Genomic DNA, 26,305 nt, shown 5'->3' with positions numbered 1-26,305 from the left:
TAAGTATTTACATTAACATGGGTTTCCGCGGGTAAAATTAAATATTTTATTACAATTTTTTATTGTTGCAAATACACACTATTAATAAAGAAATTCTGAAATTTTTGGAAAAATTTCCGGTAACCCCTCGGAAGAGCGAAACGCCCGCGTTGGCAGGATAACTTTTGACCGATTGATTATCTAAAGTGAAAAAATACGTGTTTTAGTCAAAGCCTTAACTTGGAATAAGGAAAAAAACTGAAAATTGGACTTTTGGCAGACATTTTTACAAAAAAATTAAAAATACGCGACATTTTTTTTAAATACTTATGATCGAAAAAAAAAAAATCTTCGTCCAAGTCTTTAAGAATTGTGTCTCAAAGATCTGTGTAAAACTTCTCAAGAAACTTCAAAAACACAGTTTCGAGATAATCGCGTTTAAAGACGGCGCTATGCAAAGCTAGCCAAGAATTTAGGACAAACTATTAGAGGTGTTGTAGAATTTAGTAAGACAATAAAAAAGACAATTTCACACCGAATGAACCAATCAAACATATTTCTCATCTTGACATTTTGGGTAATATGACTTCTGATTTTTAATACGCTTTTATTAGCTTCACTTGTATGTATGTATGTATTTATGTATGTATTTATATATGTATGTATGTATGTTTGTAACTTTTTTAAGTGGTACTGAAACGTAGAATATTCTACCTAGTTCAGTATTCAACAGTCATTCAAACATCAGTGAAAGCCACTTATGCATATACATACATAACAATGAATGTCGAATAAGGTGTCTTGAAAAGTTACTTTCGGAATTTGTTCATTCTCTGTAAATAGGCACTTTGAAGACATACTTAACCAAGTAGAATTTTATTAGTTTGGTCTTAATATAAAACGTACCAAAATAAAATTCTTAAAAAGATAATACGAATATTATTCTGTGAAAATACAAGTAGCTTTATTCAAATGTCTTCTATGAAGAACTGATCACTTTTCATCAATATATCAATATACAAATTTTAGTCACAATATTAGCGGTGTGTGGATGTGCACACGTCACCAAAGCGATCCTAAGAACGATCTCACATTGACAGTATAAAACGGCGGTCCATTAATTCTAAAAAGTCTCTCACTTGGACAGCTTAAAATGCCGACGCATTGTGATACCTAAAAAATCGACAATGCGCTTTGAGCCTATCGGTAACTTGTAGAAATGTCTATTGTCAGTTTCGGCTATGCCTTCTGATTGGCCGAATGTAACACTACCGAAATGTTTCAGCCTGAATCTTGCAAAGGCTGGATAATGGAGAAGAAAGTGCCAGGATTTTTTCGCCTTACTGGATCTTAGCAGTACAGCACGAATTTCTATTGAACTGAAGGTTGTTGTAAGAACTCTACAATTGTGGCAAGTAGTTCAGTAGATTTCTTGCGTACTGATTTAGGAGAAAAAGATCTCTCAGTTGCACAAGCCGAGTCTAATGATAAAGTAGATTGCTGTATGCCTCTGTTCGGACCCCTTCAAATATTCAGTTTCTCAAATCCTTTGGACACACTTCGCAGCAATACCTTACCCGCAATGTGTTCGAGTGCTATGTTTAAAATATATTTAAGTAAATAGCACTTCGGTTAGCCCCAGCATTGATTAGAACGTACTCACAATTATGCCTCTATATAATTTTTACTTACAACTCCAAGTTTTTTTCTTCGCAGAGATGGAAATAACGTATATTTCTCAACTTTCCCGCAGTTCCCCCCAAGTGGATCCGCCCCTGGCAATGCCAAACAACTAAATATATAATATTATATGTAAACCATTACTATACCGCGATGAGGATCATTCATGGTGGTGGTCTTAACCCAATTTGTTCCGATGAATGCTTTTGATACATTTCAGTTTTGTTGGATTTTGAAATTTTTCGACAAACAATCATATCTGCCGAAGTAATTTTTTTTCTTCAATTTCGAATTTGATTAATTTCGGTAAAGACTACATTTTCATACATTCGCAGTACTAAATTCAGAAAATTTTAAAATTATCAAATATAATCCATGATCCAAGATGTGGTTGAGAGACGCTCTTTGGACACGTTCAAACTTTCTAGCACGTCTAGTCATTGCGTCTTGCCTTGTGGATACCATTATTAGCTTGACTACGGTTTGACAGAGTCACGGGACGTTTGGGATCTTATACGGTTATGCCGATTCTAGTTGCCCAGTTGTTCTACGAGTTCTTTAAATAATTCGTTAACCAGCAATATTCAAAGCAGTGGGAGAACTTCTCCACCATGCGTTGTTAATGGTGGCATCTCGGGACTATACTGCTTCGCAGCGATCTTTCTGTCACAAAGAAGGCTATACATATGTGAGGTGCTTGAGCTTCGATTCAACTACAAATTTTTTCAGACCTTTAACCTCTGCCTTCGGTCGCACATTAGAGTATAAGAACACCTTACAACTGTGACACATGTGAAGTATTGTCTACCGACTAATGCTGGGCTCTAAACAAGAAGGTTGAAAAGCTATTCAGGAACTTCCGCTGAACTGATGGCAAGTCACAAATGGGATATAAATTCAAAAAGTGAATTATCTCTTGCATTTGCGTTCGAGCTTCCAAGAATTAAGGTTCCAGCCTGTTGTTACATAATCATTCTTCGTTAAACCTATTCCAGAGCTCTCCTCAGCAGAAGCGAAGATGGTACCACCTCGTGGTGACCGAATCAGAACTGTCTTTCCATCTATCAGAGCACATTAAAAACGTATTTTTAACATTTTTTAGAGCGATTGACAAATTGTGACAGATCCAACGTGAAGAAAACATTTTCTATAATCAAATGTTCATGCATTGTTGAATGTATTCTAGTCTCACTATTGACTATACTTGTCTCAATCTCACGATAAACAGTTTCAGTTAATAAGGTTTCAGCACCAAAAATTAAATTATTAAGTTCATCGATGCACTTTTGTGGTGATAATCCATATTTCATCAGTTGCAAGTAAGTTCCCTTTTTACGAGTTCAAATCAAATATTAGTAGGCGAATTTTCCAACAGCGTTGGATAGTTTCGCGAAAGCTACATAAAAGAAAGTGAAATATACATATATATAGTCTGTCAAGTAAGAGTGTGGTCTTATTAATTTGCAAAAACAATTATTTTATGAAAGTTTTTATTTATATATATATTGTACACATATACAAACAATGATGGAATTTGGTCAATAATGTGTCCAGTCACCATCGGCGTCGATAATTGCCTAGCGTCTCCGAGGCATGCTTTCTACTAATTTGACGGCGTATTCTAGTGGCGGGGATCTCCAGATCCGACGAATTTCGTAAGACAACTGCTTCAAAGTGTATGTCCGTCTTCCACGAAGCTTCTGCTTAATATTATATTATATATGCCCACACATTTTCAATGAGGTTTGCATCTTGCGACTGCTTCGGCCAATCCAATGTATCTATATTAATATTCTCATGCGCCCAAGCGAGTCGCTTTGTCACAAGTTTTTCAGTCAACATAGGCTCATGAGTATGATGAAGGGTTCGGATAGTTTCGTATGATAGTATATCTAAACCTTTTGCCATTAATTTTGCTTGTCCTTGCCGCAGTGTTAAAACAGGATTCACTTTTCCTATCGAACCACGTTCTGGTAAATCATCGACATTTTTAGCCACTTTACGTATATCGCTGTATCCACTTCTGTACTTCGACTTTCTCATATATTTATCAGGCGCTGATTGCGACATTTTGGGACTTTTCGGGTGGATGGAAAGGATCGGCTCGCAAAGGAGTTAGAGCTAAATCTTTCATTAGCTGTCGGTAAAATCGACTAAAGTCTACCACGCTCTTACTTGACAGACTGTATATATATATATATATATATAAATAACGACTATAGCATTTTAGCAATATATAACATAATAATTTTATCTTAATAATAGATTATGCCCTAGTTAAGCGTCTTTATTCAAATGTTCAGCATACAAAAGCTGTTTGAATATATCTATGTATGTATGTATGTATGTATATCTAATGGTATCATCACACTTCTCACTTTCGATAGAGAATTGAATGCACTGTCGCCTCGTATACCATATATCTCTTGTCTGTGGATGTGTGTGAATGTGCAATACATTGTGAGCACATTCAAATTGGCTATTAGAAGTATAAAAGCCAGTTGGACGCCCAAATGCTGCAGCCATCACTCACTATCACTCCTCAACTCGATGGAAAAATAAGATGGTAAATAATAAACAAACAAACATACGTATTTTCTTGTACGTTTGTTTGTCTTTATATACCCTATACTGCGATGGTTTGTTGAAAAACTGTTTTGTACAAATGTGTATACATATGTACATATGTATGTACATATCTAACAGACATTTTAAAGTGTACACTCACGGAAAGGCGAACTCTGCAAATAAAATAATATATATAACGTGCGCCTTTCTACATACATATATGCCAATTTGATTTTCTCACACTTTTAACTCAGTTTTTAATTTGGTGGGGTCAAAAATTATGAGAACTCTTTACGCATTATTGGTATCGCCAATGGCGTCTTGTTGCTACTCAGCAGCTGCACCAACAAGGGCCCACTAGCCACCCAACAAGGCTGTCCGCTAGACAACGGCAACGCAGTTTAGACGTCTATGCCGGAAATGCAAATGCAAATTGCTGCCTAAATCTACATTCTTCCATTTTCACTCATTTCAGTATTTCATATCAGCCAAGTTTTTTTTAAATGTACAATGAGTTATACTACTTTTCTTCATAACTATGCCGGTAAAAGCGGACATTAGGGTTTACTAATAGTGCGCTTCAATTCTATACTTATTATTTCTAAGAATAGGATGTAAGTAACGGCTTGAAAAAACGTATAATTATATTCAACAAAGTTCCCCATATTATGTTCTGCTACATAACCTCCTTCCTCTTCCTCTAAAGCCGGAATAATTGCAGAGATAAATTAAAAACAACCACTAGAAAAAAAGCTTTTTCCCAAACAAGTAATTATGAAATCGAAACCTTCTAATTCGGCTTGGCCACGAACTAGAAATTACAGACAGCTAACCATATACATAGAATTATGATAATTGACAACACGGTACGCTGACTTTTTTTGAGGTATTGACTTTTGGTTGTCGATAACATAGAATTCTAACATTTGACTACCAATGAAATACTCCGCCCTAATGTAAGTGAATACTATACTCGTATGTGTCTGTGTACCAACAGACTTATTGTTTAGATTAGCATTATTCAAGTAGCACCTTCTTTCAGAGTGACTAGCTGTACGGTGTTGCCAAACAGATACATACATAAACGCATGTAGTCGTGCACTTATGTATAGTCTTCAAGTAACCAGACGGATATGGGCAGCCATCCAAATGCATCATTATCATAATTATTGCTCTATTTCTAAGGGAAAATAAACTCTAAATCGACGATGGCAAAAACTATAATGATAATGTTCATCTTAAGAGAATAAGAACTGAAAGTATTACTTCATATAGTATGTACGTACTTATATGCGAACGCAAGAAAGAACTTCCGCATAAGAAATAAAATCATTATACATTTTTTTAAATTATTTAACATACAGTTAATATACCCAAGTATCATAAGTATCATACTCTTGCAACATGCAAGAATCAAAGCAAGGGAAATACCTTAAGATACAAACCGTCAACCAAAGGGTCGGAATCTAAGCAATTATATATTTAACTCATACACTGACTGACATATTCGCCATAGGTTTGTGAGAAAAACGAAAATTCTTATACGAAGAATATGGGGGTTAGGATAGTATCGACCTGACTTTGTCAATTTTTGTCAGTGGTACAGACTATTAACATGCCACATACTAATAAAATGTTCTCTGTATTTCATTAACCACACGTACCGTTACCAATCTTATGGAGTAAAGTCAGCCGGATCTTCGAAAATCCTGGTCAAAGTTATATGGGAACTGGGTCAAGTTTTCATCCCTTTCACTGAGAAAACTCACATGTTGGTCAATATAATAAAAATCACGCGGAAGTTTGAAAAACAGGACAATCATCTGATCCAATCAATTTTCTCAGAGCGTCAAAGGAAACTTCTTCCATATTATTTTGATACATATAACTTAATTTCAATTTATACTCAAGTTAACGAATGAACAAGCAGACATCCCGATATCAATTCGATTCGTCAGTTGAGTTTTTGAATAAACCATATATGTATATACATAGGCAAATAGTAAATGAGAATTTGTTATATTATTTTAAGAGTCAATGGGACAGTATCCTAATTTGCGCAGATAACACCTTAGGCCATCCAAAACTCTGCCAGAGGACCCAATTTGTTCATGGGGATGACAATAAATTGCTTGAACCTTTTTATGTTTCTGAGAGTGAGACAATATGGCATGATTAAGTCCAGGCATTACTTGAAGCGAATAATTTCGCTCTATCTTTGCTCGTCCCGTGGAAAAGTTAATTCAATTATTTTTCACATTTTAGCCATTGTGATTTACTTACATATGTTGCAATGTCTGCTGAAAATATACGATGAACAAAACATAAACATATGCCTGATAGTAGGTAAAACTATTTCGCCGCTGCTGGGGAGACAGCAGCACATTAGGCATGTGCGGCTTCCACTTATAGACTCCATGCCGAAATGAAAAGTTAGTTTAAAAATAGATGAATTATCTGGTACGTCTTGTTCTGGGTAGAGGTGCACGTCGCATGCACTACGCATTTTATTCGGAACACTTTTATCGTACTTATTCACTTAACTTTATCAAAGCAATTTATTAGTATATATGAAACACTGGTTTGTATTTAGCGATAAGAAAAATTATATTCCATTGGGTTGTTATACATACAATATCCACAAATAGTCAATCCGCCAAACAACCGATCATTAAAGTATTTTCAAAAGCATAGTCTGGCAAAGTTTAAGGCTTTATGGGTTTTGTCTGTTTGCTGATGGTGTCAACATTCAATTTCTTTTACTCCTTGGATGGTTGTCTACGCATTCTTTACATGCAATGCGGTTAAGTTACGCATTGACAACAGCTTTTGAAATATGTAGTTCATTGTCACCGCTCGACCGATGAAAGCTTGACCATTAAAAGCGTCCAGCCTTATAATGAAACAATTGTTCAAAGGGTGCAGGGGAGCCCATGTTTTGACTGAAACAATATTTTTGCTATTGTTTTATTGTTGGTGTTGATGCTGTAATGCATAATGCGTTCATTGCACTTGAACTCCATATACATACATATGTATGTATAGTTCAGCACATGTAGCATGGTCCACAAGAATATAACATAGCACGGAATGTGGATGGTTTGTAATACGAAATCTCACTATTATTATGATCTTGCAACACACACTGCACAGAGTAAACGGGATTGGTCCTCGTAACGGTTACTTTTAAATCCTGAAAGGAACAGAGACCAAAGAAAACTTTAATGAAATAAAAAAATATATATATAGAGGTATATATATATAAATAAATATATATAAAAATTTAAAACTAACAATTAGAAAAGATTAACAGAAAAAGCCTTAATTATGTAGCGGTAATTGTTTGATGGCCCTAAGTTCATTACTTCCCACCCAACCCTATTTTGAAGGAAAAAAAAAAATTATGAAGAGGGGATTATTAAGCATGCCATCCATATGTAATCCATCAGGTGTTTAAAGTATCTGAAATCTTGCACACCTCCTTTTCTAATCAAGAAGCAGCTGTGTCCAAACCGCCGATGTCTGCCGACTATAGCGTATTTAGTTTTGTTATTTCATACGAAATTTGGCATCGAGTATTGTTTAAGTCAGGTATCCAACCTGACCCAAAAAAACCAATTCCATGTATGGAAAACTTTTTTTTTATTATTTTAAGTGGTATTATAGCTTACGTAGATAAAATAAGGCAATACGGTCATAGTGGGCCTATAGATCCAATGTAAAATTTTTGCTCACTTATTAAACCTAAATGAGTTGTACCCTGTTTCAAACGATGACTGGTTTTATTTCACGCTGTAGAACATTTGTTGTTAAAGTTTTCGCTAAGCAACTTACTATAAAGTTGCATTATTTAACTGATTAGGGATTCATTTATTTACTTTTATTACCCCATACACTAACCTTATTAATGTCAATTACTTTAAAAGAATTTTACCTAAAAGTAAATTCTTTCCTTTCTCCGATCTACTAGATCGACCATCATACATAATACAATATAGAAGCCATGGCTAGTAGACCTACAACTAGAAACTGGTAACATTGGTGTCTACTGGAATAATACTTGTAGGATTTGTAAAAGATTTGAAGTAACTAAATAATGCTTCTCAGTTAAATGTTTGACTGTATATGTATGTACATATATACATATACATATGTACATATATACATATACATATATACATATATACATATACATATGTACATATGTGTTCATGACATTCGCGTCCCGCTAATTTTGTTTGCGTGACATGTTTTTGATTTCCCATTTGCTATCATTTAAATTTTTATAGTTTTTGTTCTATATGTACATATGTATTCAAATGTTGTTGTTGCTACTAACATCTTAGTCAATACGGAAGGCATAATATGTTGCGTTGCTACAGTTGCATCTTAATCATTTGCGACACTTGTGCGTCATGTGTAAAGGAATTGCTGCGTACGCGATGGCACGCGTCAAGTCCTGTTCAATAGCCGGCATTTTATCGCAGACACAGACGGTCATCTGGGCATAAAGCACTAACACTTTCACAGACATGTGTGCCCAGCAGTCAAAACAACTACTTTAGAACTACATTACAAATAACATAGTAAGCACCAAGAATTCAACTCGTCAAAGCATAGTATACTCGTACAAAAAGTTTTACTTGGATAATGAAGCACACTTATTATATACAATAATATATTTGAAAAACATTACTTAACATCAACAACATCTGATCAAATTTGACCCGATCTGACAAAAAGAAACTATATTTTCACGTAATATAACACAAATCTGTATTAACACCTTCAAAGTAGGCTCCTGAACCAACCCTTAGTCCAGCTTAGTTTTGAATTTTTCGGTTACGGGCGATTTTTCGAGCGTCATTCGCTAAACTGTTGGACTGTTTCGATGTGATACTAGCATAACGTCCACAGCTACGTTATCATCATCTCTATTGCGACCTAGTCGTTTTTGCTTCAGATCGTTTGATATGAGTCTATCACTGACACGCCTCTTAACCAAAACATTTATCAAACTTATTCAGTCGATCCAAAAGAGATGTTGGCATCTTCTGCCACTGACATTCAGGTAGTGTTAACATTCTATATGTTATCGTCATAACAAACTTCACTGAATGCGTTTTACTACTCAAGTACCTGTGTTCAAAATAGAGTAAAATCCCCCAAAACTCTTTCGCAACTTTTTCAACGATTTCGACTGCGCGTGCTGTTTATAGGGATCAGTATGAGTTAATTTTGTACAAACAGTACATATTCTAGACACAGACTGGTAAATTTCCTGACCAGTCTGACGCTAAGTGGTATAGGATTGTCATAGGAATGGTTGACTGTATAACAGTGGACAGCTCTCCGCATGATTATTGCTTACTGTATTGATATTCTCTACCGAGCACCAAAGATGCAAATGTGAAACGAAGGATATACTTAGGCAAACATATTTTTTCTGTTATGGACGCATGCGTGAATATGTTAAAGTGTTCATAATAAGTAATAATCATAAGCGAAAATTACACGGAACCATCTCTACCATATATTTATATGAAACAGCGATATGCATGTGTGGATATAGCATAAAAAGCGGTACATAATGGCTATGTTTGCGGTTGTGTATGCACTTTTCATAACCGATGAAAGCGTGATGCCTGCGCAGTTTTATGTATATGAAAATTTACTAGTTACTTCTCACAGTGAAACAAATCTTGTGATTAATTTTGATAGAATGTGTTTTCTATATTTATTTTTTTATATATTTCTCGTATTCTCTGGCATCGAACTTTATTTAATGTAAAATGTGCAACAAAGTTGTTCTTGTTATTTCTAAACTGAGGTTTTCAACAGTCGAAATAATACCATCAACATAAAGTTGCAACTATGTTAAGTGCAGTAATTAAAGAAATAATTCGGTGAATGTTTTACTTTTGAGGTTAGAGATTAATTAACTGTAATAATTAAAAATAACCAACCAGTAAAATATATAAATTATTTTAAATTTTGTAAAAAAAAATAATTAAGGAAAAATTAATTTTAAAACAATTCCAAAGAGAGTCAAAATTTTCAAGCCTATCATAACGATCACAATATAATTTGAAAGTTATTTTATTTTTTAAAGCTAGTACTTTTTAATTTCATTCAAAGTATCTTAACTTTACAAACCAGGATGCTTTCAAACAATCGCCAATTTAAGAGCTTGGAGTATCTGACAATGCAGCTACATCGATTCTGATCTTTCAAGTTTTTATGCTCTTGCAACCTTGCAAGAGGGTGACATTATTCTTACCTTCTTATATCACATTGTGAAAAAGGCTGAAATCGGATAAGAACTCCACTTAATTCGTTCTGTTTCCGGTAAATAAATCAAGAAGCAATTAATATAACGATATAAAACTTTGCCCGAATAATGTCCTCAGTGTGTACCACTTTATGACTATAAAAACTATTCAATTCCCTAGGTGCCGAATATTTAGACCAAGGTACCTATAGTAGAATTTTGATCAAAAATGTCGATCAATGTGTGTTATATATAACTGAAATTAAGGGATAATGCTTCTTTAATAATAGTATGTCTGTATGTCAAAAATGGGTTGAATCGGACAAAAAACTTGTTGCAAGAGTATAACATGTGCGGCTGCAGCCCAACTTAGCTCTTCCTTACTTGCTAATACCAATTTTGTCCATGGTATATTCTTAAGGTCGTCTTTTTTTTATTGATTTAAGCTTGCACACATTTTTCACAAAGTTCTCGCATACCCAAATATTCACTAACGATATGTCTAAGATGTTCATTTGATATCTCTGGATGTCATCTATAATCGATTCCATGTTACGGTCATCCAAAATTATTTTTGGTATTCTGAGGCCATCCGCAAGAACGGTTTTTGAACGTCCACTAGGTGCATGTTACTCGATGCTCGGGTGCCCGGAACACTCATTTCCTACTACAGAGCAAATGAGCCTTGTTTTATACTAGCACCGTATTTTTAAAAATCCACACATAATAATAAACTGTAAACAAATCATATGAACTACTTATTATCTCTTATCGGGATCCTATCGAATACGATGTAAAGAAATGTGCATACTTATATATTTCCAAAATTAAAACAGGTTCAAAATACCTGAGAGAATAGTTAAGTAGTGCTTTTCAGATTTGGGATCTATATATAAACATCTAGATCTAGCACTGTCAACGTATCAAGTTTTTGAGAGATCAACAGAAGATAAATAATTATATTTTTAATATTTTAGAGGCACTCGCTTTCACTCCAGAACACTGTGCTCAATCTTAACTGCTTTTCAAGCCTACCCTTAAAATCACAGTTTATTTAAACACTTGCAATGAAATATCTATTGAGTGTATTGTACAGCCACAACACAAACATATCATACTTGTACACCCTGTACAAAAATCCTTTGCCTAGTAGTTTGTGTTTTTGCTTGACATATTGTTGGTCCTTATGTAGTTTCAAACCCATTACTATGTAAGATATAAAAATATGTACTAAAGTATCAAAGCCTGATGATGCCTGCTGTGTTAGTTTGGTCCGAAATAATGATGCGGACAAAAAGCTCATTTAGCCAGCAAACATTGTCATTCGATTTGAAGGCGCGCATGTGACCGGAAGTAAGCATTTTAATGAGCAGCAAACCTCAGCGAATAGAGTTTACCAGTGAAGTGAATACACCTTGTGCTTATAAATGCCGCCACTGAAGAGAAAACTGTAGAGCAATGCCTGGATGCCGCGTGCTGGCACAACATACCCTTTGACATTAATTGCCGCCAATTTTCGTACACCTACATATGGTGGATCTGCGTGCTGCAAACAAATCAAATGAGTTTACATTGGAAGTGAGAAGGCAAGAGACTCGATCCACTCATTTTCCATTCATGTTCATTTGAATTTTCCAATATTTACGCTCAGTTGCCGTTGAATCCAAGAGATGAAAGTTTTGAAAATCTTAGAGGCTGTGAATGTTCTTTTGGCAGTTGACGTGGCTAAGATGCCTTCGTCGGCACAAACGAACGAGTAGTGTTTATTTTGGTGTCGGAATGAATGCGTGTCGGTTGTGAGATCCGGTGCGGGCATATTTCGAATTAAAAAGTCTTGCTTCTAATGGTGGGCTGACTTTATCCTAAATAATTTAAAACTTAGCAAATTATGCTGGCCACTTGCATTTCCCATCATTAAACGTTGTCGGCTAGACGGTGCATGAAGATCGATTATAAAAAATTCAAAATTATGTCCGATTTAGTTTATTAAAGTTTTGAACACGCTGTTTTAACACTGCCCAGCGCTTCTGTGTATATGTGTTTATTAGTGTTTATGTATTTAGTTGTGTTCCAGTTTGCCTCAAAATATATCTATTCGGCTGCATAAAAATATATAAATACATACATACATATGTATGTGCCAATTGCCACTTTTTGCCCTGACCGAATCATACGTGCCCGAGTGATCAATACTTTATTTTGAAAAAAGTTAAACAAATATTCCATACTTTCTGAAAATATCGAAATACAAACATATTTATCTCGAATTTCCACCACTCCACAAATGCAATGCGCAAAAAAGTGTTTACTCGCGAACAACTCGCGGCAGTCGGTTGCAATGGCGGTAGTCCCTCTTTGAGGTTGGTGGATGCGTAAATGTGTTCTTCAAAAGCTAACCCAAATGCATACAGATCAATGTGTAAGCAAATACGATAAAACAAAGTTCAAAATGCAACGCGTTGTTGTGCATAGGTGTGGATAATGGAACACGCCGGTTGTATGGAACTTTTCAGCTGCATCTCGATTAAGAAATAGATGAGCCACTATAATCCAATCCAACCCGAGAAATTTAAAATAAGAAACATGTGGTGCGAACTGTTTATTTATCTTGTGCTACTCCGTACCGCGTCTGCAGTGATCCCCATACATATTTATGTACATACACGTGTATGTATGAGTAAAAGGCATGTCAAGCTATACGCGTAAAATATTTAAAAATCAACAAAATTTGTTTACATATAGTTATCATGTGTGGATTTTTAAAAATACGGTGCAAGTATATAAAAATTTTACAAGCGTGAAATTCACACAAACGAATTTCATGAAATCGCGAAAGCACATGTTACCCGAAAACTTTTGCGGGTTTTGTTGTCATTATTTTCTTCACCTTTCTTCTTTTTCCATCTTTTTTGCGGGAAGCACAATTAGTCATGAATTAACAAGAAGACAGATTTTTCATTCACGGCGCTTTGAGCATGTTCTGTTCTTGAATTTTGCTAAACAATTCACTTAAATTTGGTCGCGATCTCGTATTCGGATCGTGAATGCTTATACTAACAGATGTCTTTGAGTATGTTGATAGTTGCACACACGAGCGCCAGATTTTCCAGTTGACTGTATAGACCCCTCACGTATGCATCTGGAAATGTAAATAGATAATATACGTGCATAGATACAAACGAGCATACAATATAGAACAAATAGCCAAATGTTTGCTAGTAAATATAATTTGTTAAATATTTAGCACGTACATATGTACAAATTTAGATGAATACTACAAAATATAAATTCACACAGTAGTGTGCAGATACAAAAACTGATGCAACTAAATATGTAAATACTCATACTTTTGCAATGTCATACCAGAAATGAATCACTTACATGATAATGTGGATTTCATTGAGCCAAAAACTATTTTATTAATTATTTTTTCTCCGTAAAAAATTAAATTCGTTTTTATTCAAACTTTTGATTACTATATTCCAGATACATATTTTACATGTTTTTTGTTTTTTTTTTTTCAAACAAAATTTTAAATATCAAAAAAACCATCACAATGTCATTTCGTCTCGACGTTTTTTTACTAGTTGTGATTAAACAAAAAATCCTCCGTTCAAGAGTTTGTTAATTATATCTCGGAGCTACTTCCATTAGTTAGTCCATAAGTCCCATTTATTATTTGGCGAGAAATCTTGAAACCCGGCTTTGAAAACAAAGTTTGGAAAAAATGCATATTAAGTTTTAAGTCACGGTATACAATAGCTGATCTCAAGTACGCAACTTTTAAAGGCTGTAGCTCAAATTATTACTGAAATCAACTTGCGAATTTAAGACAATAATCTAGAAAAGCTATAAAAGTAAATAAAAGCCATGAGCCCATATAACCCCTTAAAACCTAGTTAATTTGTTGGTTTCCCTCACTTTTCCTTCCTATTGTCAAACTCATATTGGCTTGGTCTTTCCATTGGAGAAGGGATCAGTAATGTTAAGCCTCTAATAGCCCTGACAGATGGGCAAAATTAATACGCATTAAGCAACGTTAATGCGCATTGCAATTTTATGGTGACAGACGGCAAACTTGTACATTTAGACAGCTGATTCATTATATTCCAAGATATAGTATGTCGTATTGTTCCCCTTTACCGGCATGAAACAATCTTAAGAAGTCGAAATATCAACTTCGATTGTAGGTGAACAGTTGGGTTCTATAGTTTAGTTGAACATTGTAGCACGACAGAGAGAGCAAAGCAGGGTATTCCTTTTCGATCTTCAATTTTTTTTAAAACGGCTTTGTTATGTGAAGTGCTCCGCTTTTCTTAAGTCTTTTCCAAAATTTCATCAATTGACTGGCAAGCCAATTTACGTCGAACTTAGTATTTCACACAAAAAGTACACACACCAGTTGCCACGTTTCTTGGTTCATTTCAACAGGCTCTAGTTCCACGCTTTAATTATAATTTGAGTCGCAGTATCTTTCCTCAATAAACTATTAATTTTCATCTTATTTGAGATTCGAGCGTTATCCATTCACTATTTGAAGATTTGGAGACACTTTAAAGAGGAAGGATAGTAGTCAAAATTGTGAGATATCAATATCACATTCAAATAAATACAAATACCTTAGCCCAATTTCGAAGCGTTCTTGACCCAATTTTCAAGTAGCTTTCCTATTATCAATTCTACTTAAAATCATATAGAGATTCCACGGATGTAAAAAGTCGTTCCACAATAGTTTAGTGATCATTGATTACGCAAGCGTTAAAATAAACATCTTTTAATAACTTAGGAGTGACGTCGATTGCGTAATTTTCACACACACACATACATACATACATACATTTATAAATTCAAACTTAGAAACAACTATTACTCCCGGTCGGTCTTACTCAATTTATAGTCCTAATGTTTTTTTTTATTATTCCAAAAAAATCGAAATGATTATACCGCACGATACTATAGATTATTTAGTAAACAAAAGCAAAAATTATATTGTTTGCTGACGAGTTAGTAATTAAAAGAGGCACACAGTGAATGGAACCTAATTTATTTGTATTATTGTAAGAAAATTACTATAATATATACCTGACATTCAGTTTTACCTCCTCAGTCAATTAGACGAAAGTTTAAATGTAAGCAGGGGGACGTATAAAATTAAACAATTATATGGTAACCCTGCATATAAAATTGTAATGATAGTGCACACAATCATTTCTGGCAGCATTATTTAAAAGCCGACATGAATTTATAATACCTGATTTATATTGGGCGGCGCGGATGGTTCCCTTCAAAACAAACACCGAAACAAAATTGATCAGAAATTGTAAATATTTAGAATAACTGGCCATTTGAAAAATACAAGTGCTTTGGCTAGTTCATGCCCCATACAAGTAAAATATAATATTTACGAACCTGCAATTGAAGTCGTAAAGCTGTGTTGTTGTGTAGAGAAAGTTTAAGTTATATGGAAACACCGTCAGCAATTTTGATAATAAATAAATATATATTTCAAATAGCATTTATTTTGTAGATAAATCTGGAGACAAAAACTATTTGATATTCTTTAAGAAAGTTTGCAATTAAATTCCTTTTAAGATGTTAAAAATCAAACCTTTGGCGTTTTTATTTCTAAAAAGCTTGAGGTTCTTCGATATACTTATGTATGTATTAATATAATTTCCTTTTAACAAGATGTGTTGACATCTTTTCTTTATCAATTAATTAAACTCGGCCCGCATTTTGACAGTCCATTTACCATATTTATTCCCATGGGGATCTTTTCTCGTACTATCGCTTAGGCTTTCATTTTAATTAGGAATGCTTTACACTGATTTAATACTTTAGTCTTCTGTTTAGCAGCTAACTTACTATTCATTTCATTTCCATGAAAGCTTAAACATCCCAATTCAATAAACAATATTACTTTTATACATCAGAGTCTAAACAAATCAATAGTACTTTTTAACCGCGATTTCTCGATTGAATAAACTTAAATAAATTGCTTATAGACCAGGCTATAATATCAAAACTAAACTTGCTTAAACTAAAAATGAAAATATATGTATGTACAAGTATATACTCATGTACTTATGAAATTATACATAAGTGCTCCATTTTCCATCTCAGCAGTAGCCCGTCGGCAGATTTAGAATGCCGTATATCATAAAATATTTTCATGCCGAAACGAAAAGATATTGTGAACAACTATAGCTGCCACATACTACTTACGTATTTACATATTTATAAAGAAAACACGAAGAAGTTTTAACATTTAAAATGCGAAATTTTTTTTATTGTACAAACAATCACGATTCATTTATACAAAAACATAAAAATTTCAAGTGCCCCAGTGCGTGTTTCTGCAATTCCGAACTAATTAAAACAAAAATTTGTATGACAATAACAAGATGCAGGAGAGGATCTGCAAAATATAATGAAATTCTCGTGATTACCACATACGTCACAACCAAACTATGGGACCGCCGGGAAAAAGAAAGAATTTCTGTACATCGAGACGATAACCATAAATTGGGTTATTGCATCCGCCTCCAATCCGCTACTAAAATTACGAAAATATATATATAGAGCAAGAAAATCTATGTATACTTAAAAATATTTGAAAATTAAGTGAAATCAGAAGTATATTTGAATATATATACATTCGAATCCACGACAAAAYAAAAAATATTTATTTATTTCGCATTGAGTTGCCGTTAGCGAAAAATGTTAGATATATTTCGTGGCTTGAAAAACCTTGTAAAGGTCAGTCACATTAAAACCGATTCGCCAGTATTCCGCCTACACTACTCGATAACTGTGATGATTTTGATGTCTTTCTCATTGATTATAACTACAAGACAATACGTTGGCAATCCCATTGATTGTGTTCACACCAAAGATATTCCAGAAGACGTGCTCAATACATATTGCTGGATTCACTCGACATATACTTTGCGTGATTATTTCGGTAAAAAGCAGGGCATATCTGTACCATACCCTGGTATTGCCAATTCGGATGGTGACGTTCATACCAAGAAGTACTACAAATACTATCAATGGGTGTGTTTTTGCCTATTTTTTCAGGTGGGTAGTAAGCTAAAATTTAAATATAATTATCATCATATTATTAGAAAAGTCCTGGCTACGTTCTTCATATTTTTAAATTCTATGCTATGCAACTAATAAAGCTTATTTTATGTTGACGAGTTTATTACAGGAGATGCATTTTTGAAAGTTACTAAACAGTTACTAGAGTAACAACTTTGAATAATTGCAACCTCTGTTGCAATGAAGAAAATATAGCGCTGTAAAATTGAACACACATGTATTTTGAAAAAGTATCCGGAAATTGTAATAATAACGCAAAATATTTAGTTATTCATCAATATTTATTCTGTCGCCTTCAAAGTAATCGCCACCAGACACTTATGTCAACGACTTTTCCAATCCTCGCAGTAGTTCAATCGACTGAAAACGGGTTCCACAGAGCAGCAATTTTAGTTTGGAAGACAAGGAAAAATCACACGGAGCCAAATCTGGTGAATATGGTCGTTGATCGATGGTATTCATTGCGGTTTTGGATTTAAATTCGGTCACAATAGTGGCTCGATGCGATGGTGCATTATCGTCGTGCATAATCCATGAATTGTTCCTCACCTCAATTCAGCGAAATAGAACACCTTATTTACCATCTGTTCCTCCGGAACGAATTCCTGATGCAGCAAACCGCGAATATCGAAAAAACAATGAACATCAATTTGATTTTTTAGCGGGTTTGGTGTGGTTTTTTCGGTTTAGGCAAGTTTTTTCCCTCCATTGCGATGATTGTTAACTTGTTTGCATGTCAAACTCATCAATTCATATCTCATGGGTAGGTATAGTGATCGCAGGATAAAGAATATTCAAAGAGACCTGTTTACGGTAATCTTTTTAAAAAAATTCAGCTTCATCGGGACGATTCGGGCATGAACGCGTTTCATAACAAAAATATTTACCAGTATCATTCGAACGGGCCTGCGAGAGATCTCGAGCTCTCTTGCTATCTCTTAAATACTTGCCTGACGATTTCCATCACCATTACGTTACCTTTTTAAATATGTTCATCAGTTGAACAGCTCAAAAGTCGTCCAGAACGAAGCATGTCTTCAACGATCACTCGATAGTCTTTGAAAATTTTGTACTAATCCTAGGCTTGAGTTTCTGATAAAACTGAATCACCATAGGCCTTTTCCAATATTTGCAACATCTAATACTATCGAAAAAGAGTATCCCATATAAATACATTTTACCAAATTATCCAAATTGGTATATATTGTATTTGCAATGGTGAAATAGGAAATGATATTATATAGCAAAAGTATCTTCGTATAAACAAAATACTCTTCGCGCTTTTATTATGCGCAAATTAAATAGTGTACGATAAGTGATCTTACGAGCTCACCCTAGACTTGCCAAAAAGTATACATATATAGAACGTATGTATGTATATATTCGAGATGGTATAAAGGAAATAAAATACTTTAACGCTACTTGGTATCGTCACATCAACTATCCACCTCTTCGGTTTCCCCCAAATAGTTCATTGGAAATATTGGGCATTACATTTAACATAATTTATTGTACTCTAATCTGTTACACAATTATAAAATTATGATACAATGTGCTGAGGAAAGCTGAAGATTTAGCAGTGTCATTTAACATGCCCCAATGAATCTTGAGGAAGAATCTTGTCAATTGATTCAATTCTCAATGCGCGATCTCGTATTTTATATCAAATATTAGTCGTAAATTTGGCAGCAAAACGTGGGTAAAGATCATAATCATGAAATAAATTTAATATTAATGATTAGCTTCATTAGAGAAGATTTCACACATTGATGCTGCCAACAAATTTGAAAATGTGTGTGAAAATCCCAGCAGGAATTTACACTACTTCAGGCCCATTTGAAACTAACTTAGTTTAAGGAATTAGTACTCTGATATTTCAACATTCAACGAACAGCTTCAAATCTTTAGATCTTCTCGGCTGATAATAATAATTTGCTCCATATCACTGTTCATGATAATTAGTGTATCCATCGTTTAATATTATTCGTTACCTAATGAGTTCAACCGAGAGAGACTAATAGATTAAATTTTCTGACTTTCATTTGTTAATGCAGATAATACATTTTAAAATAAATAGAATATAGAATATAAAAGCCATATCATACCTCGTGATTTGTTACCCGACCATTTACTACAGCAAATATAGTGGAATAAAAACTTTTCAAATAAACGGTCTGCCGACATTGTATGCACCTAGGTTCCTTAGCTTCACTCTTACCCCTTGGTCTTCGCTGACTCTTGGGACAATCACATTCTCTACAAAGACAAAGAACTTATTCAGTAAATTAAAAGAGCGTCTACGCGTCATTACTGAGGGGAAACTCTATAATACATTTATTTATAGGCAGTGAATATGCCACCACGACGACATCTATTATAGTGCTGTGACACCAACAGAACGCCGCCGCATTTAGCAAAGCTCATACAAAAACATTGAAATTTTGACATAGGCGGAAAAGTAGACTAAGTGGAACTAATAAGCGTTTGTGTGTATACTGTTGATATATGGTACATATATGTATGAATTCTCGATCATTAAAATGCGCTGGAGAAAAGCGAATTTCGTGAAAATGCTTTATTTACTTATTTTTTCCCAAGTTGTATTTTGTGCAATCTTCAAAATTATATGCTTTTTAATCGACACTGAATTTATTTAGAATACCGGCTTTTTGCCGCTAGACATTGTACATACTCGAAGGCTTTCTGAACGTATTCCCCAATAGTGACCAAACATGAATACAAAGGCATACCAACATAGGACAGGTTAGTGAAAATTTTGAGGCGTCCGCTGACTGTGTAAAGCACGCACACAGTAGCTAAGTATGTATGTATATATGTACGTGTTGCACAAAAAGGTTAAACAATAAAGGTAATATTAAGTGGAGAGTCTCTGTCTCTTATACACATCTAGATGTGTATAAGAGACAGTTCATATACAGCTCAAAAATGGAAGAAATCGGAAAATAACCACGCCCATCTCCCATACAAAAGTTATGTTGAAAATCACTAAAAGTGCGTTAACCGACTAACGAAAAACGTCAAAAACACTAAATTTTACGGAAGAAATATCAGAAAGAAGCTGCACCCAGGCTTTCTTTAAAAATTGAAAATGGGCGTGGCGTCGCCCACTTATGGACCAAAAACCATATCTCAGGAAGTACTCAACCGATTTCAATGAAATTCGGTATATAATABTTTCTTAACACCCTGATGAYATGTACGAAATATGGGTGAAAGCGGTTCACAACCACGCCTTCTTCCAATACAACGCTATTTTGAATTCCATCTGCTGCCTTCTCGGCATAATATATCCATTAGGAACCAATGATGATAGCGGAATAAAACTTTACACAAATACGGTATTTGATGCGAGAGTGTAAAATGTTCGGAAACACCCGAACTTAGCCCTTCCTTACTTGTTATATATTAGTTATGGTACTTAGGGCTTACTCGTATGTAAAGATCCGTATTTTTGGAAATTTATAAATAAAAGAGACATGTTTATGTTTTTGTGGGAGATTACATATCTATTTTTATGACACAAATTGCGAATGCTTTACGCTAAACTAAGTGACGTTTCAATCGTGGGATATTTCTTTCCAAATAACCAGCGTACCCACAGATTTTTTGCCGATGCCAATAATAAATCTTACAGCTATTGGGTCTATAAATTCGTTCGGGGTACAATAGTATTGTTTAAAGTATTGTGCATCTGAATCTATAACATTCGCCCATCTTTCTATTCATTTATAGATTCCATCCAAAAAGAACTGCGCGAGAACGAATTAATATTATTTTTGATAACCTGTTCTGATGCAAACCTTATTCCAGTAAGGGCGTTATGCATTGAACGGAACAAATGGTAGTCAAAATGAGTTATAAGGTGACTGAAGCAAAACTTCCCAGCATATCCTTCTAATTCTATATCTATACAGAACACTTTGGTGATAGATATTCGGCTTTGTCATTGATTTATCTGGTTAGCCAGGTTTAACGAATTATTTTTTTTTGCGTTTAGGATTGTCATTCTTATTCCATTTTTTATCACCACTCCCAATCGGATGCAAAAAAGACATAATTTTTGATATGCGAATAGTTTTTCAACGTCTCTTGGCCTCAATTCTGTTTCTAAAGGTTTTGAAATAGATGCGTGAGAGGCTCACAAAGATTTCGCGAACTCTTCTTGGGTAGTAAGGAATTATCTTAAAACTTTTTTGACCGCCCAGGACGTTTTTCGTCTTGCAAGTCAAGATGTAAACTCTGCAAACTACTTTAGACTCGTTCGTTCAGCTTGAGAATATTTATCAGAATGCGATGCCGTTTGGCTGATTTTTCCTTGTACAAAGTTCTACATATTTTACATAAAAAATATCAAAAAAATATTTAAAAAAAATGTTAATATCCAAACAAATCAAAAAAGCGCGTAACGTCATCTGTCACATCTGCTTTAACAAAAATTTGAACATACACTCAAACGAGGAAAAATTCGTACCCTCGCTATATGAGTTATATGATCATGGCCCGACACTACGTTTATTTTAGTTTTGTTTTGTCTTTATATCTTCATTAATTCTTAATACTAGTCTCCTCAAATTACCAGGAAATGCGTTTAATAATTTGTGCAGAAATACCTCCACTCATAGCATAGCTACCAATTCTATGGACAGATAAATAGACATGTGGCAGGTACAATACATAGGGTTGTCATTTTGCATGTAAGTATATCAATTAGCTTTATGTGTTACAAATGAGGTGAAAAATATGAGTGATGAAACCTATCATACTCTGCAGAATATATTATCAATAATATAAATTTTAATCGTGCATTTTAACTATCTCAAAAGTCTCCAAGAACGTAGCTTTCGCCGTTAATTTTGTGCTAAGAACACTACGAAATTATTGAAGAAATATCTTTAAGATGCTTGAGAAATTTCAATTTAATGATGTTCGTATGTGCAATATACTATTGCATATAGCATAGTACAATCTATTACTCAAATACAAATTGTCGATTTAGAATAGTTCCAAGAACGCATCCCATGATTAATTTAAGAGCAACAGAAGACAAATATTGAATATTTCATATTTATATTTATTTTATTTTATATTTCATTAAATGCTTCTTGTGGGTGAATATTATGAGTTAAATAACCAAAAGTAAAGATTTTAATTTTACCCATTTTTTAAATGATAGAATGAAAGTAATTATGGATGTTGTAAATATATATCAAGTATTTAACCTGTTTAAGTTATCTGTTGGCTTATTATTTACTGAGTAGCGGTCCTCCCATCCTTTGGATAGCGCACGGAAATGAGTGCAATCGCCGCGTCATTAACGAATCATATTATAAGTTGATATAGAATATTTCTACAAAATATATAACTGAATGCAAAAGTTTTGCTAAAAATAAAGCAACAACCTTAATAGTATAATATTGGTGACATTTTATTTGCAATACTCGAATAAATATATTTTGTGTGGATAGGCCATAATTGCATTGTTGTTAAGTCTAATTTATTGAATTAGTGGTTGTAATGTGTCCAAAACTGATTGGTTTCAATATTTGACTGCACATATTGTCGCGGTCGTGTATAATATGAAATGGTTTTTGGGTTATTTGATGGCACATGTCACACGTAATAGTTCCCTCCGATTTGTTTAGTGCCAAGAATTACAGTGACGACAAACTACATATAGTTTATCTATTTTTCTTGGTTTATTTTCTACTATGACATCGTTGTGTGGGAGATGTACTTGAAAAATACTCGCACATCATACATATGTACAAGTGTCTGTACATTGCGGAATTATAAGATATTCATCGTAAAGCAAATGGATATTGTATTTCAGAGCTGATGGTGTATTCCTTGGTGTGAACCAAGCTATAATCCGGTGCACGATTTTCGCTCGAAATATAATTGAATGTGTATTTCTAAAGCAAATTAAGAAAACTTGTACTCACTTATAAAGTCAATTGCATTACAAATTTATAGTATAAATATTTCTGCATTTAAATAAGCTGTCATTTCTAATAACTTATTTAAGTGCTTTCATATCCATAATTTCAAGTTTATTGACACAATGATTCTCTTATGGTACAGTGAGTGCTGTTCGAACTCAGGTTCTGAGAAGCTTTAGTGCGTACTTCAAAACAATAGGACTCTTCTTATTGCTAAGAGCTCTGTAACAACGATAAGTTTCGATGTTTTTCTCTGCAAATCAGTAGTTTAGGCTGGTTTATACTCTTTATGCAGGCGTCTTGGCGAAGTAAAAAAACGGTTGTTTTGGAAAGGAAAATTTTCTGTTGCCTGAAACTGTTTATATGTATATCAAATGTCTTAATAAAGTGCTGTATATAAAAATAAAATTATAAAATGCAGTACAATTATACTATTTCGCTGCTAGAAAGATTAATAATTTCTCAAGGTACCTATTCAACTCACATGAAGATCCAATTTCGACTTATGTATATGTATTATGAATGAATATACGAATGTACCTCTTTTCCACTAAATTATAATACTCAGAATTTTGTTAGCTATCATTCCAATCAATTTGAATTTATAATTTAGAAAAAAGAAAACCGTTAGCTTCAACAGCATTGGATCTATAATACCCTTGGACAGATAGATGTTTTGTAGCAAAAAATGGATAACATTTTTTTTACCATATCTTGGTTTTGAGCGGCCAGTCTGTATGGCAAATATATGTCACAGGCGGTTCCAACGAATGAGCAAATTCTTAATTAATGATTCTCGTTTTCCTTTCTATTAGACTATAAATATTAGGAAATAAGTACGATATTCCAAAGATATTAAGTGTGAATGTTTTCATAAGATTAATGTGGTTTCATTTCGAAAATTTAATGGATGGACCGATTTTCCATGGAACTTCCATATAGTCCCAATTGTACTCGACGTACTATTCATTTCTGTTATTGATTGACTTAAAGGTTTTAAGACGGTCAATAACTTTCATAAAGTATAAACTATTTCAGCTTAAAATGCAATCTAAACCCTAATAATCTCACTGTCCGTAGCACAGGGGGAACAAGTTTTTCCAGTCCAATCCCCCACTATGTGGAAGCATAGGAATTTTTCTCGACATTGCATTTTGCGATTTCTGTAGTTTTGTTTCATCTAGATATTTATAATTTTGCAACGAAGCTTGCAACACCTTTATATATATACATATATACATATATGAGAGTGATCAGCACCACGAGTGTTTAGTCCTTTTCCTTACTTCGCTGGGCCTCATGTTTTATAATAATAATGTATCCAAAGTACCTTAGTAAAACTCAGTGAGGATTTGCATGTGAAGGATGATTTAGTATAGTTTTCGATTTTTCTGCAATGCAAAATTGCCAACACCTGAAGCTGTTTCGCTGGCTGTGATTTTTGCAAGTTGCAAGAGTATAAAATGTTCGATTACACCCGAACTTAGTATTCTCTTCCCTGTTTTACACCCCATTTTTGTACTAGTTGTTTATTAACATTACAAAAATTAGGAAATCTTAAACCAAAAAATATATAATTAATCTGGAATAATGTCGCAACGTCTGGTTCTACGGATCTACGGATTCTACGGTTGGGTCTGCAGATTATTTATATCTCCGCTAATAATTCGAATTTTAAAAAATCTCCATAATTTAAATAACACAAGTTTGACAATGTACAAAATTATATTTTTTCTAGGCAAGAACACCCACTTAATATTAAATTTAATCTTACTTAAATTATTGGTAGATTTATTTTGATAGACACGAACAATTTTAAACAAGTTTATTTCATGTTTGTAACAAAGTATGAAAATTCATTAAAATATCGGTTAAATTATATAGGCAATCACAATTTAAAAAAATTCTCTAAAACTGTGCAACACTCATTTATGTTTAAATATGCATGTGTAAGAAAGCATTGTACTCAGTATTTATGTACATAGTTATGTTCGTATATAAAGCAAGAGAAATTCATCACCGGCACTCATTCGGCTCGCCTTCATGTTCAAAGTACAGATATGCATCAATGACGTTTTCGCTGAAATTAAGCGTGAAATTTTGCAAGCGCTTTCGTATGCCGATCGTTGCTTTCTGTATGTAGTATATGTACATAGGTATGTACATATATCAATTTTCCGTTTGCCTGCATGGCAACGTTTTCTTCTGTGTTGTGAGCTTTTATTATAATTTTTGAAAACAATTACAAAATCTCCTTGCTACAATGCATACTTGGCATATTTTCAAAATCAATTTTCAAGTTGAATGCATTAAGCAGAAAACATACGCAAAAGTAAGTTTTCACATAAACATTTGTATATAGAAACGGAATTGTGAATACACGCTGGTAGATGTTGGTGACTGAGGCGGCCATGTTGATTTGCCGGCGTCTGTCAAATATTTGGCTTACAATTCTACCCCTGACTGATTGTAATTTAGACTATCTGGATACGTTGACAGACGCGGTCACCATAGTTTGAAGACACCAACATATTTTATAAACGCAACTGATTAATACACCTTTACTTCGAAGTTAACATTTGCAGGTGGCGCCTCAAATTTGTATAACATTTTTTCAAAAGGAATTATTGTTGTTATCGCGAAATGAGCGAATTTTTTTTGATAAAAATTCAAACTTTGCTATCAAGCTACTTAACTTATAGTATGTGTGTTTAAATAATATTTTGTTCAATTTAAAAAAAAA

The 26,305-nt window shown here is 33.9% G+C and overlaps 1 protein-coding gene across 3 annotated transcripts in view; it reads left to right on the top strand.

Annotated features, from left to right (window-relative positions):
• LOC108973048 (innexin shaking-B) overlaps positions 1-26,305 on the top strand; it is a 126,692-nt gene that overhangs the window by 81,896 nt on the left and 18,491 nt on the right. Inside the window, exon 1 of one of the 3 annotated variants that reach the window (XM_018940062.1) lies at positions 17,175-17,578. The exons of the other annotated variants lie outside the window; for them this stretch is intronic. Within the exon in view, the coding sequence (XP_018795607.1) occupies positions 17,219-17,578 (360 nt within the window). The 5' untranslated portion in view covers positions 17,175-17,218. Of the gene's footprint in view, positions 1-17,174; positions 17,579-26,305 lie in introns of those variants that run through there. 3 annotated transcript variants of the gene reach the window in all.

Source organism: Bactrocera latifrons, unplaced genomic scaffold (assembly GCF_001853355.1).
Source record: "Bactrocera latifrons isolate USDA-ARS-PBARC rearing strain unplaced genomic scaffold, ASM185335v1 scaffold_45, whole genome shotgun sequence".
Taxonomy (NCBI): Eukaryota; Metazoa; Arthropoda; class Insecta; order Diptera; family Tephritidae; genus Bactrocera; species Bactrocera latifrons.
This window is presented reverse-complemented; position numbering and strand designations above follow the sequence as displayed.